Source organism: Sarcophilus harrisii, chromosome 4 (genome assembly GCF_902635505.1).
Source record: "Sarcophilus harrisii chromosome 4, mSarHar1.11, whole genome shotgun sequence".
Lineage (NCBI taxonomy): Eukaryota > Metazoa > Chordata > Mammalia > Dasyuromorphia > Dasyuridae > Sarcophilus > Sarcophilus harrisii.
Window position 1 is genome coordinate 129,894,828 of NC_045429.1, and position 17,199 is coordinate 129,912,026.

The following is a 17,199-nucleotide window of genomic DNA, read 5'->3' on the forward strand; positions in this document are numbered from 1 at the left end:
TCCCCTAGATGGCAAGTAGTCCAATATATGTTAAATGTGATAAAAATATATGTTAAATCTAAGATATATATGTATATACACACATATATTTATACAATCATCTTGCTGCATAAGAAAAATCAAATCAAAAAGGAAAAAAATGAAAAAGAAAATAAAATGCAAGCAAATAACAACAAAGAGAGTGAAAATGCTATGTTGTAATCTACACTCAGTTTCCACAGCTCTCTCATTGGGTATAAATGGCTCTCTTCATCACAAGGTCATTGGATCTTGCCTCAGTTTTCTTAACTGTAAAATGATTTGGAGCAAAAATTACAAACCACTCTGGGATATCTGCTTAAAAAAAAAAATGGGGTCACAAAGAGTCAGACACAAATGACTAAACAAAATATACATACATCCTGAATGAGGCAAATTACTTTGCAAACCTTGAAGATCTATGAAAATATCACATTATTAATATTATTATACACTAATGGATTTGCTTTACAGCTTGCCCAAACTATTTTTCATAGTCAGGACAATAAGTAAATTTCCTCCATTTTTTTCCCCCTAAGTGGATGGTTAGGCCAAACTATTTTGAGTGTTAGCCAAATTGACCTTCTTTTTAATATTTACACATGACATTGACATTCCTATATCCATGTTTCACCATATCCTGTCCCTCATAGCTAGAATATATTCCCTCCTCATTTTCATGTCTTAGCATTCATTACTTTTCTTAAAGGATAATTTCAAGCATTAGCCCTTATAAGAGATCTTTCTTGAACCACATCCTTCTCCCCAAGTTTTTTGAAGTTTATTTGTTTATATGTATATGGGTATAGATTGTCTCTTATCAAATGAGATATTTGTATCTCACTTAGCACCTAGAACCTAGTGTCTAGTACCTAGTAGGTACTATAATAATTATTATTCTTTATCCTTTCCAATAGGATATACATTCTATCTGGGAAAGGGGATAAATCTTAGGGAGTTAAGTAAATTTCAGAGAGGTTCAGTGTCTTGCCCATTGTCACCCAGCTGGTAGTCTTACAGGATTGATCCAAATTGATCTGACTCCAAATCTACCATTTTTCGTACACTATTCTTCCACTGGCTTTTGAACTTTGTGTTTGTTATGAAAAATATTGCATTATTTCTTTCATATTGCTTCTTCTTTTGAAATGTTTTTATTATTTTTTTAATAGTACAATCGATATCAAAGCTATGGAGCTGAGGAATGGGTCCTGCAAATGGGAGGGGTACTGTGCCCCAGTCCAGGGTGTGGAGCAGGTCTACTCCCTGAACCAGGAGTGAGGAAAATCACATGTGAGCCAAGCAATGGCCTGGGCTGTGGGGTAAGGACAGACTCTACTTTTTGAATTCATTGGTATTTTGGTTTGAATTATTTGTTTGTTTCATTTGAACTGGAGAAATGTTTTTACTATGGCATCAAGTTTTGTTTTGGGTTTGTTTAGTTTGTTTTTTGAAGTGTCTAAAAACTAGAATTCAGTGGTCCAGGTAGGAAAGGATTACTAATGTGTCATACCAGAATTCTTTTGTGTAATTCATTTGAGAGATTGCTGATCTAAGTAGTTCCTATGAACAGTTGTCAAAGACAAGGCCACTTCTTGAACTTTTTCTTCCAATGCTCAGCAGATTCTCCATAAACCATTTATTATTGTGTTAGTGGTGCCTTTAAGTAGACAGGAGTAAAAGAGAGACAGAATGTCCCATCAGTGATATCCCAGTGACAGGGTTTGTGTAAGTACTTGGAGAAATAAAATGAAGATTAATATAGAGATGTTGAAATTGTATTGTGTCATAAAAGCTATTTTGAATAGAGTTGAGCAGAACTAATGGTGCCTCTTAGGAAAGCAGAATCGGAAACACTGAAAATATTTGTTCTAAGAGGTCAAACCAAATGTCCTAGACCGAGGTTTCAATGAATATCCTGATAAAAGCTAGAGGAAAGGGGGTGGAGGGAAAATATACTTCAGACACAAAAGGCTCACTAAATTACAGGTTGAAATGACAAATGGATAATAATCCTGATATTAAATTTAGTGCAGGCAGGAAAACAGCTTATAAAATGCTGTTGAATTTTGATGGAGAAGCATTTCTTTTAACATTGAAACTTAATGGAGGACTTGGGGTGGGGCATTAAAAATATCAGAGACAGGGGCAAAATGTAATTGTTTGGTGAACACAGTAAGTCACTTGAGTATAGAGTAACATCTGTCGACCTTGGTAAAACTTTGTCTCTGTCCATGCATTGGGTATATCAAGCACAGTGTTCCCTACCTAGGCTCTTTTACCTGGTACAGAACTAGAAAGGAAAGGAAATGGAAGTGGTAGAAAGTAATGGAAAAACAAGAATAACTAAAGAGAAAGCAGTGCCTCTGGATTAACTTTCATGATTGCATTAAAGCCCAAGTAAATTTGGCTATCCTCAGAAATTATGTAAATCAAACTATTTTTCAGCATTAGTCATCATCATTTTGCTGAACAATCCATGCTGATTACATGTGCTCTAAGTGGCTTCCACAGTGCCAGCTTTAGGGAAGTACTGTGTGTTTCCTTTCTTGGTTTTTCCTTTTTTCTGAACACATAACATTTATTATTAAAAACTTATCATGAGTCATATAATAGCTTATATTGGTATTCATCTTTTAATGTATATCTATATATTTGATTTCTTTAGATTACAAACTTAGTCCGTTTCTTTGTACATATTTTCATTCCCCACAGGGCCTGGTAGGGTACAATGCAGGCATTTCTATGCAAAAATATGAATGAATGAAACTATTAATATAGAAATGACCATTTCATATATAGATAAGCCATATCTTCTATTAAATCAGTGAATCTCAAAGTCAAAAGGAATCTTACAAATTATCCATTCAAACCCATAACTTACTAGGAATCCCTTATATAATACATCCAGAAGTCAACTGAACTTGACTTGAGTTTCCACTGATTGGTATCTACTTCCTCTCAAACAAGCCAAAATATCATCTCAACAACTCTTGATTACTAGAGTATTTTTCCTGATAGCAATCTGAAATCCACCTCTCTGCAGTAGCCACTCATTTCTGGAGTTTTACCTTATGGGGTCAAGGAAACAAGGTTTTAAGACCCCTTTCCACGTGATAGCAATTCAGTTACTTGAAACAGTTGTCATATAGACCTCAAGTTTTCTCAGAGCTAAAATCAATCATTTAACTAGCAAAGTTATTCAGTGCCTACTAAGTGCCAAGAACTGTGCTAGGCTTTGTAGACAAGAATACAATGAATGGTACAGTCCCTAATAGAAAAAAGCTTCTGTTCTAGTAGAGGAGATATGTGTATGTGTGTATACATATATGTATGAATGTGGGTATATATAAAATAATACAAAATAGTTTCTTAAGGAGAGCAGTTACAATAGAGGTTTCACATACTTGGACAATAATTGAGTGTTGTATTAAAGACAGTGGAGAGATTGTATGATGTTGAAATGAGGACAAAAGACATCCCTAGCTGGACTTTGCAAAGACAAGGAGGAGAGAGATGCAACATTATGTATGAGGAAAAGAGAGGCCATTTTAGCTGGAATGCAGGTTAATATGAAATGAGATTCAAAAGATATAATGGAGCCAAATTCTGTAGAATTTTAAAAATGTAAACAGAGTAATATTTAATTCTAGAGGCAACAGGGAACCACTGGAGTTTACTGAGTAAGGGAGTAATGAGTAATAATGGTCAAATCTGTATTTATAGAAAAATCAGTTGGGTAGCTGTAGAGGATGGATTGCAGTACAGATATGCATGGGACAGTAAAACTTTCAGGAATCTAATGAGAGATGATGAGGGCCTGAGTTAAGAATTCTCAGTGGATATAATTCACCTGGTACCTAATTTCTGATCATTTCAGTAAAAAGTAAGTTTTTGTCTATTTTTTTTTTGTTTGAAATGGATTCGATTTGCAGGAAATAAACAATCTAGTGATGCTGGGAAGCTCTTATTCAAAGAGTAAATTGGAGCTAGGGGCTCATTGTAGCTCATTGGTTTTCTGACTGTAAATATGATGTGCAAACCTGAACATGCTAGTTAAGGAGTATCTGTTAGAAGCAGAATGTCTCAGCATTCTGGATTTCTGAATCACAGACACTAAATACATTTCTGTTACTTTTTATATGATTTTTAATGATTTAGTATTTTATTTCTACCCTAATTTCATTTAAAAAACAAAATTTAACATTTTTTTTTTAAATCTGAGTTCCAAATTTTCTCCTTCCCTTCTTTACCCACCTCATTGAGAAGGCAGGTGATTTCATATAGGTTATGTATGTGCAATCATGCAAAACTTATTTCCACATTAGTCATACAGCACTTCTATTACTGCAGCCTAAATATTTCATTAGCTCTTTGACTGCCCTGTTACACTCTTGAATCTTGTTGAGATTGTTGTTCACTAAAACTTCCAGGTCTTCTTTGGATGGAATATTGTCTATCTTCAGCCTCTCTTTTCTGTACTTGTCTTGGATTTTTTTAATCCAAAGTGCAGGACATTATTTATATTGATCCTACGTAGATTCCATCTTATTAGATTCAACTCACTATTCTAACCTCTTGAAATCCTTCTGGATTCTTGTTCTTTCATCCAGCATAAATGAAAACATTTAAATGACTAGCTCACCAGGAAACAAAGTCACCCTCCTAGAGTATGAAGGATTAGTCGTCTTCTCCTTTGTAAAAATTAGGACCATTTACTCATTTTCCCTCTTGCACTACCTCTCCTTATCTCTACAGTTTTTCAGACATCACTATTATTAACATAGCAATAACTTCTGAAAGAATTTGCTACCCCATGGGGTATTTCATCTGTTCCAAAAGGCTGAATTTTTTAAAGACAGATAGGTTCTTCAACCATGTCTTCACTTAGGTTGGATTTCAATCCCTCTATTGACAATTTTTATCCTGCACTGTACAATGTGAAGATGACCAATTACCCTTGATTTAAAAAATAGAATTAGAATAAGAAATGAGTAGTTTTGTATTCTTTTCCATTATTTATTAGAGAATCAGAGTATTATGGGGGCACAATGGATAAAGCACCAGACCTGGAGTTAGGAAAACTCATCTCCATGACTCCAAATCCAGCCTCAGATACTTAGTGGCTGTGTGACTATTGGCAGGTCACTTTACTATGTTTGCCTTTAAGATGTTTTCTCATCTATAAAATGAACTAGAGAAGAAAATGGTAAACCCTTCTAGTATCTTTGCAAAGTAAACTTCAGATAGGATAAGATATTACTGAAAAATGATTTCAATGAATGATATAATAAAAAAAAAGAGCCATGGACCTGAAGTCAGGTCAGCAAGAAATTGCTATTTCTGACATTTACCTGATTAAAGGTCTCATTTCCTCTAATCCTACTGTTAAGAAGAGTATGTGTTACTTATTCATAGGACCATAACTTTGGAACTAGAAAGATCTCACAGTTCAGCCGCCTCATTTTCTCAGTGAGGAAACTGAGTCCCAGAGAAGATAGGCATTTTATTCAAAGTCCCTAGTAAGTAACAGAATTATAATTTGAACTCAAAACATCAGACTCAAATCTGTTATGCACCCATTTTTAAAAGGCATTACCTTCAGCCCACCTATCCCCTAACCAAAGGACCTATCACTTATTTGACCATCATCTTGTCTGAAAAGTAGTTTTTATAAAATGTCTGAAATGAACAGTGAGTTACTGATACAAACATAAATGTCTCTAGATATCTTCCCTACTGGTTCTTCTTCAAATTCATTTTTGTGTCCTAAAAATTTTATATTCAAGAACATCTTTACCATTTAACCCAATTTCATTCATAAAATTTTAAAACTTGAAATTTTACCTATCTTTTCTCTGATTGTTTTTAATATACTCTTCCAAAGCAAATAAAAAGCTTCAGATTATATACAATGTTCCTCTCTTTCTTTGCAATACCCAACGCAGGTCCATAATCAATACTTATTAGCAGCTTATCCATAATAGAGTCTTAGTTGTTTATCTAACTCTCAATTGTCTAGCTTCCTAACTCCAAAGTTTATCACATGAATTGTCGTAATTTTTCCAAAACGTTGAATTAGATCACATTTGAAAATTAGAAATACTAGTATGATTGCTAATAATTTCTTAAAATGTTGGACAATTAGAAATTAAATCAGTAGCAAAAGGAAGCTGCTTTCTCAAGCTTCACTCACATGGAAAGTAATAGCAAGTAATATTTACTACTGGACACATTGAACTTAATCAATTAAATAAGCAGAGACTAATAGGACAGTTTGTTTATCTGAAATTCTACAAAGTAGAACTCTCCATTAACCATCACTTCTATGTATTTACAGGCAAGGATAATGGATTTTCATAGCAATAACCTAGGGCACAAGGTCTTGCAGTTGTATCTAAATCATTATCCAATATCAAATTATGTTTACAGCACTCTTAATGTTAAATATATTTTACTTAAGGGACAGTGTGGATACAATAGAAATTATGTGAGCAGTTAGGGATAAAAAAACTGAAGAGGAGAGAGACTGAGTCAGAAGTCCTATATTTTGAATTACAATGTTTCCATTTACCACTTATGTTGTCTTGAGCAAGTCACTTAAACCCTTTAGATTTCAATTTCCCCATTTGTAAAATGATGGATTGGGACTAGATAAGAAGTTCTTAAGCTTTTTGTATGTCATGGACCCCTTCGGCAATAGAATGAAGTCTACAGACCCTTCTCAGAGCAATGTTTATTTAAATACAAAATGCCATATAAAATGCTACTGACCATACTTGTTGTCAGAAGATAGGTCTAGCAAAGTATAGAGCAATTTACTTATCCCTTAAAGTTTGGTCAAGACATAGGTTTTTACTCACAGCAATTCATGAAGACTTTACTAAGGAGTATACTTGGTTTAAATTACAAATTCCTGAAATATTGAGGTGAGCAAGCAGGGAAGCATTTATTAATTACCCAGTTTAGGCAACTTTTCATTTTCTTCCAGCTACCCTGTTAACTCTTGTACATAATGCCCCTGGCTGGATATTCTCTGCCCTCTTCTCCCTTTTCTAATTCCTATTATGTATTATCTTCCCCTTACTACTACTACTTACTAGATTGTACAGGGACTTTCTTTTTCTAATCTTTATCTCCAGCACTTGACACAGTATCTGGCACATAGTGGTGCTTAATAAATATTTATTATATTCATTTATATATATATATATACACACACACATATATAGAATATATCTTATATTTATAATAGAGTTTGTATACATTCTTGGAATCAGGAAGACCTAAGTTCAAATCCAGCCTCAGATGATAGCTATGACCCTGAGAAAATCACTTATCCGTTTGCCTTTATGCTGGAGAAGGACATGACAAACCACTTCAGTATCTTTGTGAAGAAAAGCCAATGGACGGTATGATCCATGGGGTTATGAAGATTCAAACCTAGCTGGACAATATACATATATAATATACACACATATCCTTTGTTTATTATACTAATAATATTGGTCAGAGTGTTGGAGGAGGTTTATGGGGAAAATCATAGCTTTTGGAATCAAGAAGACCTGGTTTGAGATCTTATCTTTGGCATATACGAGCTGTATGACCATTGACAAATCACTTATATCCTTTTTTTTCCCCAAGGCAATTGGGGTTAAGTGACTTGCCTAGGATCACACAGCTAGGAAGTGTTGAGTGTCTGAGATCAGATTTGAACTCAGGTCCTCCTGACTTCAGAGGTGGTGCTCTATCCACTGCACCACATAGCTGCCCCTAATCACTTAACTTCTAAGGAAACTCTCCAAATTTGCCTTAATGAAGTTAGTTTCCATATGACTGAAATCACCAGTACAAATTAAAGGGGGAAAAAACTGGCACGGACAAAAACCTGAATTCTCACCCTAATTCTTTTATTTAATATTTATTTAACTTGGAGCAAGTTCATTCTGTGAATTTCAGTTTCTTCTTACCTTAAAGACATGTTATAGCATAAAAAGAAGGTAGACCAGTCATGCAGTGAGATGTGGGATAACAATTGATTTTTCTGAATGATGCCCTGAGATCCATTTCTCATATGTTAAAAAAAAAAAAAATTCAAGACAGTGACTTCTGGTGCATTTTCAATTCTTCAGGATTATGGGAAAGACATGACTTAGAATTGCAAAGGATCCAAAGACATGAATTGGTTGTAGTCAATGGCTCCAGTGTTGAGAACTCACATGTTTGAAATCATGGTTCCATCCAAATTATTGCAGCTTGGAAGAATAGCAAACATTGTACAGTCTCTTCAGATTAATGGAATACTACTCTCCATTGTCTGTTATCAGCTGAGAGATCCAAAGTCTTCTCATTCTTGCCATTAATACTTCCCGGCAAGCAATCTGTTTGCCTTGTCTACTCATAAGACCAGGAATTCCCAAGGGAGATTTTATTATAATGGGATTTTTTTTTTCAAATGATCCAATACTGTTTATCCATTAGTGTCTGATACACAATTAGTAGACTTTTATCAATGCACTAGTGCCTATATCTATTATTTGCCCAATATTACCTTCCAAAGGTCTTCCAAAGAAATCCAGTTTGTAACTCCTTACTTGTTCCTTTCTCATCTCTCCTCTCATCTGGTCAGGAATTTCCTGCTTCTGTCTTGCTTACTGGTTGTCATTATTTTTCATCCACAATAGTATGGATTTAGCACTCTTCACCTTGTGATTCAATTACTTGCCTTTTCACATCAAAAGTCACTATCAAAAACATTTAATAAGTGTCTAATTATTTATACACTTACTTTTCATGGCACACACAAATATAACATTCACAATATATGATTGTGTTCTTTTCAAAGATGCAGAAAAACCAGTGAGATGGCCTCTGACTCCAACAGTGCTGCAATATTTCCAGATATCAAATTTATATGCCTTAATGAGAGCCCTGAGCTAAATAAGGAGTTCTGTGAATTTATAACATTTTTTGCCTTTGTGTGCACTAAGATGTCAATTTTGACAGAGGGTGCAACATTTATTTACAATGATAAGCAAAGCTCAACCAAGAATATATATTGAGGTCAACTAGTTTGACCTTACTCTCTGCTAGTCCTCAACAATATTTTTATTGCTGCTTATAAAAATATTAATTGATTTTCCAAGATATTCACATTATGCTTTGTCTTCATTTTAGTTTTTTTGGTCTTATTACTATTCATCAGACCTATCTCACTAACTTTTATGGCTGAGATGTAAAATGTTGACATGTTTAATGCTGGAAAACAGCAACAAAATATGGACTACATTATATTCACTGACCTGGCAACAGAGAAGGCTGGGGCAATCTAAACTCATGCATACTCTATAAATAAAACATCTTTATCATATTTGGTTCTATCCTGGGTTATTGTATGTCCTAGGAAATGATCTTTTAAGGCACTTGGAATTGCAGAGTGAGATTTCTGTCATGAATTGGAAAGCTAGGGAATAGAGCATTAACCAAGAATTTTATTTGTTCATTCACATTAAGACCAAAATCCCCAAATTATTAGAGATCAACTCTCTAAGTGGTTTTAGGGATTCATGTTACATCATTTGACTGTGAATCTTAATAGATGAAGATAGATGTGCTGTAGTTTGAAATTCATTGTACAAATATTTATCAAGGACCCTACTGTGTGTAAAGATTCTTCTTGGAGATTTATGTTCATCATTGTCACTTCAAAATTCTTTCAAAGGAACATGCTATGTATGTATTTGTTTTTGTTGGTCTTAAAATGTGAAGGAGATTAAAACAAACTCAAAGGCAAAATAGTGACTCAGATAAATCTTTTAAATAAAACTTAAATGACAAGCTTTTCTTTTACTCTTTTATCTTCTTTTTTTAGCTCTTAAATTCAAATTATGCATGCAGTCAATGCTAAAAGAAAACTGTAATCTTTTTTTCCCCTTTAAAGTTATTTTAATTTTATGGACATCTGTAATTTAATCATAACTTTTATGTTAAAACAATTTGAGCATATTGTTAGTTTATTTTTAAAAGAAAACTAAAAATTAAAAACCTAACTCAAGGTATATTTTATATGAAAATTTTTCAAAGAAATAGAAAAAGTATAGATATTGTTCAATATTGCTAAATGCTAGTTTGCTAGCTTCCATAATAAGCTCCAGGCAGTAATCATACCTTGCCTCCTTCTATTGACTGGTCACTTTAGCCTATAGAAAACAGAATTGCATCTTTTCAATGCCTTATGCTCCAATTCCTAAGCAAGTTGTTTCTTAGCTAAAATATGACAGACTTTCCATAAAATGACTGAAATACTATTTTCTTGATCATGTATAATACGATTTGCAATGATCTGTGAAAATGGAGAACTCTTACTTATGTCAGTGTACTATATAGCCTTTTAATAATGTCCTAGCCTAAAATAATGCAGTACAAATAATACTTTCTTCTAGGACATATTTATCATAAAGAAATGGTTATTCTTAATAGCAGTGCCTAGAAATATTGCAGAGCATGACCTCTGGATATATATAAAATACAAAGGTCATCAATTCTGGGAGAAACCATTCTGCCATGATTGATAGAATCCTTTCTGTTGCTACAGTTGCTTGGAAAGTCAAATAAGAAGGTTATTTTTTGTTTTGTTTTGTTTTAATGCATTTTAGAATAACCGGGGTTTTTTTTGTTGTTGTTTTTGTTATGGTTTTTATATTTTTACTTGTATTGAAATACCTGTAAAAGTGCCACAAGGAACATTGAAAGAACAAATCAGGTATTCCAATAATACAATCAAACCCACATTTTCTCTTCCTGTCATAAAAAATGAAGAAAAAACAGTCAAAATACAGAGGATTTTATTTGATAAGGCTTTTTTTTTCTGAATTGATGAGACTTTCAAATAATAAATTATAAAAAACTTTAGTAGTTCTCACACTAATAAAGTTTTGCTTTAGTTTTTCTAGGTCTTTGTTCCAAGTATAAATGAAAAGCTGTGAGTCATATGGTAATAGAATTAACAATATCTGTGAAGCCTGAGACTCCTAGTTATAGATAAGAGATATGGAGATCTAAAGGGGTTAAATGACTGCCTCAGGCTCATACAGGAGAGTTGGGAGTGGATCTACTGCTCTTTACACTGTATCTTGAATAAATATAGGCAAAAGGGAAGTTCTTTCCATAGGGAAAGGGGGAAGTAGGGAAGGGGAAAAAGAGGGGGAGAGAAATGTGTAATATAGGCAGTCATAGTAGTAGGGAAAGGCTGGTTGAGTTTTAATATAATTACTCATATTAAGAATTGAGTTGAGGAGCAGGTAGGTGGTGCAGTGGATAGAGCACCAGCCCTGAAGTCTGGAGGACCTGAGTTCAGATGTGATCTCTGATATTTAACACTTCCTATCTATGTGACCCTGGGCAAGTCACTTAATCCCAATTGCCTGAGCCAAAAAAAAAAAAAAAAAAGAATTGAGTTGAATCTGCTAAAAGTTTATGCACACATTTTATTAGATAATTTTTAGTTTTTTATCTTTGAAAAAGAAATTGGATTATTTAAATATTTTCTTAATCTTAGAATCATAATTCATAGATCTAGACAAGCAAATCATTTTTAGTGTTTTAACTTAGTCATTCAGTTACTTTTAAAATATTTGAATGAATTCAGCTAGCTGTTTTTGAAATAATGCAGTATATATTCATATAGATATATCTATATATATAGTTCAATAGGTCAAATAGTTTTCCCAAACTGTTTTTTATCACTTTTTAAAATTTTTTTATTGTAAGGGAAATCTTTCTGTGAAGGACAAGAAAATATTAGGAAATATAAATGTATATATTTGATATAAAAGTAAAAGGTAACAATAAAAATTGTTTATAAACAAGAAAGAGTACAGAGTCACCTCCATACCACAAAAAGCCAGGACTATGGTCATCAGATTTTCTTGTCTGAATCCAATTATGTTTATAAAAAGGTAGCCATGATTAAAAAAACAAAAACTCACATTTATAGGCTTATAAAGCCTATAAGGCTTATAAAATATGGATCATGTCTATGGCATTCTGTTCTCCTTTTTCTGCATCAGTTTATATAAGTTTTTCTAAGTCTACAGATTGTAGAAGTGCAGATAAGACTACTCAGTTTATAGTCTTATAAACTGTTAATTGTATCTAATGGAAATTCCATCTCAAATAGGCCTTTCAAAATGTCTTTTATGAGGGCCATATCCTCAATAGACACATTGGAGAAAAATCTGTGGTCAACCCAACTAAGTCCCAGATCCTATGGCCAAGAATAGAGTAGTTGTGCTCAACATACACATGGAAACCATGAAGATATTGAGACAAGTTCAACTTCTGCACAGCATATTTTTTTCTATTGTGTATTGCCTTGATAATTAATAGGAAACACAAAGCCAGATTTTATGATATTCATATGTGGATATTATATCATATATATCAACCTCATTGTGACAAGCCCGGAAAGTAAGACCCAACCCAAATGCTGCCTTCTTTATGAATATAGCTCTGGAGTTCTATTTCATAATGATATTTCCTCTCCTTAGACCCTTACAGACTACATAGCTTACATCTTTCTTATTCATGGATTATATATTATTTTGTTTTGAAGATTTTGTATAGAAAGTTAATAAGGATTATCTAGAGGCTGCTTCCTTCAACAGCTGTAATTTCCATGACACCAGAGACAATGTCTTATCTAAACTTTGATTTAATTAATAGCACTGCACACCATACCCACAAAGCTTTAAAAAATGTTTGTTGAATTTGTTATCCAATATGCTCATAATCATAGACTCATCTTCTTTAGAAAATAAAGTTAATTTGAACAAATGTCATAAAATATATATTCTGTATTTATTTGACAAAAATGTGTCTAAAAATCTAATTTTAAACCACAAGATTGTCTTGCTTGCAAAGATCAGGAATAGTCTTGCTAGACTCTCACTGAGCCAGATTGATGAGCCAGGAGACAAAATCTTAAAAGAGTATTTTTTTTTTAAATCAAGAAAAATAGTTCAGACAGATAAGAACAAGTTCTATGTAACATTATGCAAGCATACATTTCACAGATTTTCCTAGAAAGTCTTCTATTTATTGAAACATATAAGTTGTAGTTTTAGCACAGACCAATTGCACTTAATGATAACAAATCCTAGCTTTGATAAAGTTGTTGTTCAGTCATGTCTAATTCTTCATGACCTCAGCTGAGGTTTTCTTAGCAAAGATACTGGAGTGATTTCCTATTTCCTTCTCCAGTTCATTTTTATAGATGAGGAAACTGAGGCAAACAGAATGAAGTGACTATCCCAGGGTCCCATATCTAGTAAGTGTAGTAATCCAGGTGTGAGATGATGAGGGCTTGAGCTAGAGTAGTAGCTTTATCAAATTAGAGAAGGCTTTGGAGAAATACTGCAAAGATGAAAACAGATTTGATATGGGGGAGAGGGAGAGAGCAGTGAGGCTTAATGAGTGTGTCTCCTCAGTTGAGATCTTGAGGCACTGGAATGCTGATGTTGCCCTACACTGTAATAAGGAAAGTGGTAGTTAAAGGAGAGTTTAGAAGAGAAGATAGCGTCAGTTTTTCTTCTGACATGAGAGAAAGAGAACAATAGAGAAACAGAAAGAAAGGGAGGGAGAAAGAAACTTGCATTTCAAATCCCTCGTTTTCATTTACTAGCTCTGGAATTTGGGTTAAGACATAAAATTTCTCTGAGTCTTAGAATTCTTATCTATAAAATGGGGAATAATAAGACATAATTGGGTCATAGATTTGGAGTTCAACAGGCCCTTAGAGACCATGCAATGCAACTTCATCATTTTCAGAGTTGTTATAAGGAAAGCACATTGTAAACTATAAAATAATTTATAAATACAAACTATTGTTACTAAGTAATATGTATTTAATCAGTTCAACTTCAGAAAATTAGAGTAATTTTTCAAAAACAGGAGATCTAAATTAAAGGGGCTTTTATAACTACAAAGCTCCTTCCACTACTAGAATTGTTTTAATTTATTTTCACATTAAATTGGGTATTTACTATGTATGCTTCTTTGTTTCATAGACTGGTCATTATTTTCACATCACTTGACTTTTTTTGATATCATTTACTAGCTTTGGTGATGTCTTCATGCCATCCATCTTGTTTGTTTGTTTTTTTTTTTTCCTTTTCTTTCTTAAGCCAACTAAGGGGATTGACCTATAGTTGAATTACTTGTAAAATATCTAACAACTTGGTTGAGCATCCTTTCTTTCTGATAAAGAGGTAAGTCGGTAGATAAGTAAGTAGATAGGTAGGTAGTAGGTAGGAGAAAAGGGAAAGAGAGACAGAAATTTCAAGACTTGTTTCTTTGCTTTTATATTGACAATGTGGCACATTTTTATATGTAGTTCATGTCCTTTCTCTTCTTGGTTTCCTTTAATATAATTTTTTTTATACTTTTGCATTTAAGATATCTTAACTTTTCAATATCTTTCATTGTTCTTACTTCTTGAAGGAAGTATAAACAATTTATTTTGTGGAATTTTTTTTTGCATTCATTTTACTTGTTCTTTGTTTTGTTTTGCTGTTGTGAGGAGGTACTAATTAAATCCGTAGTCTTAGGTCTTTCTCCTCTTTTCCATGTTAAATTTTGCAACAAATACAGTGGCATCTGGCAGGTTCTTTATGTCCTATTTTGTGTCCCCACTGAGAATGGATGTTATTTCTTCTCTGCATTTTTTTCAGATATAAATCTTCAGAATAAGATAACTGAAATGAGTTCCTTCAAATGGCAACAACTTAAGTCTTGACTTCAGGTCCATAGGTATTTAGCTAATCTCTCAGTTATAATCTTAGTTCACAGTTATTTACCTGACTCTACAGATTATAAAAAATTCATAAATTATTCTGAGTACATACATTAGTCTTTATAAGACCATAGGTTCATAATTCTAGAGCTAGAAGGGACCCAAGTTCCAACTAGTCTAATTCTTTCATTTACCAAATAAGGAAAATATAGCCCACATTATGAATGACTTAAGGTCACACAGATATTAAGAAAGTTGGAAAGACAGGGTTGGTAACCAAATCATCTATCTGATTCTGGTTTTTCCTCTGTACCAACCAAGTATGCTCCCTCATGATTTCAGACATAATATTTCTCTGAATATAGAAAAAGGACCAGACAGTTCAACTCTGACTGGCATAAGCAAGAAGAAATCCTTTAGCTGTTGTTTTAAATTAACTAAGTCCTAACTATTGCTAAGTTAACTACAGACTGAATGGATGGGAAGCTATTCTGCTGTCAGGCCTATGATTTGCATAAAGAACCTTTCTCTCATATTGTCTAAATTGAATGGAGCGTTTGAGAAAAATGGGACAAAAATCCACTAAGAAATTTTATTAAAATCCTCTAACTAACCCTTCTTAAAAAGCACCAAAAATACAGCCTCAAAAGCACTATTGTTAGAGAATAAAACAATAGGAATGCAAATAAGTTTAGTTTTATGAGGAATTTTAAAAGATTCAAACAATTGAAAATTTCAAGAATAGTAATAATGGCTGACATTTATATTTGTCAAGTGCCTTACATAGATTATCTCATTTGAGAAAGGAGATGGGTATGATTTCTTAAAAAGGTTTGCTTCTCTATGCGGAACAAGCAATATACTCTCCTTTTTCTTCCCAAAATAAAATAAAAACACCAAAGATATGTGTTAATAGTCTCCTATTTTTAATGAAAATTTAGACAGTGCAAAACTGGTAGTACATTTTAGGACAAAATCACCATAGTCAGTAATAAGGGAATGTACTTTTACAGCTTCTTAGCAAAAACTTTGCAACAATGTAATGTTATGATAGGAGATTATTTGAATCACTTCTCAACATCTGGGCCAAGGCATTCACAGAGGAGAGAATTCATCCCATGGCTTCAGTAATTCTGGACTAGCTTTAGAAGATAGTACGTCTCAGAAACATTAGGTCAGTTTTCCCTCTTTTCCCTGGGAATGTAGATTGCAATTCAGAGGGTCTGAGAAATCTCATTCAACCACTCAGGGTACATTATACAAAGACCCTATTTCCCTTTGGAGGCTACAATCTATTCTGTTTTCTTTGATGTGGAAATCTACTCAGACTAATCTGGACTCGGTGTCTAAATATGGTCCGGTTTGGGCATAACTCTGCCCTCCTTCCACTCTGAATTTGAGTGCAAGAGATTTGTCTTTAGGAATGAATCCAACCACATTATGCTTCAGACTTACCATTTAAAAGTCATGGAGTAAGATGAAGGAACATCTTTGCTAACTTTTAACTTAATTCTTTCCTCTTAAAGGAGGGAAGAGAATAGTGTTGCAAATTTGTGGTCTAGACACAGACCAACCCTGCTTTTTATCTATCTGCACAATCTTTAAACAAGGAAAATACAGAAAAAAAAATTAAGAATCTATTTAAAAGGAAAGATATCACCATTTGATATCCTAGAAGAAGTAATTTGTCAAGTGAAGCTATTAGCACATTTCAAAAAGAAAGTGGATTTTCCTTTTCTTTGTAGAGCTAAACCTAGAGTGTCAGTTGCATTCCTCACTCCTGCAAGGCCCATCACTCTTAGAAAGAAATAATATTGTTCCTGACATGCTTTCTTCTTCACAAAGTCCTGTTGGTGCTCTGCCTTTCTAGGTGCTTGGAAATTGGTTGCTGAATGATTTGTTCCAGTCTTTCTTGAGGTATTAGTGTTAAACTGACAGGTCTATAACTCAGAGGAAGTCTATTTATTATCTCTTTTAAAGGTCTACCAACAGAGCACATTAGCTGCTTTCCACTTGTGGAATGTGACTCTCCCCTGAGACTTTTTAATCAAAGTAGCTAATAATAATACTGTGGCACTTGTAACAAGCCTTTCCACCTCCAAAATTAAAATGTGGTTCTTTAAAAATTGCAGGTGACATTGTCACCACCGCCTGCTGATTTCAAAATGAATAAAGGGAAATGTACCAATTAGCAAATCTTTTTCAAGCTTTTGAAAGAACCAAATGGAATTGTTCTTGGAACCAGGATTATTGAAACTATGTTGCCTGCTAAAGGGGGAGAAACGCCATTTATTTTCAGAGTGACAAGAAAATAGAAACTAAAAGCAATGCTCTGGACAGGATTTCTCTTTTCAAAGAAATAAAACCAAAATAAAAGGATTCTTCTAAAA

General features: G+C 33.5%; 1 protein-coding gene across 4 annotated transcripts in view; it reads left to right on the forward strand.

Annotated features, from left to right (window-relative positions):
- Positions 1-17,199, forward strand: part of PRKN (parkin RBR E3 ubiquitin protein ligase) — a 1,838,204-nt gene that overhangs the window by 1,553,967 nt on the left and 267,038 nt on the right. For all 4 annotated transcript variants that reach the window (XM_031968387.1, XM_031968390.1, XM_031968388.1 and 1 more), the window contains one exon: positions 1,191-1,340. In XM_031968387.1, coding sequence (XP_031824247.1) covers positions 1,191-1,340 — 150 coding nt within the window. The remainder of the gene's footprint in view (positions 1-1,190; positions 1,341-17,199) is intronic.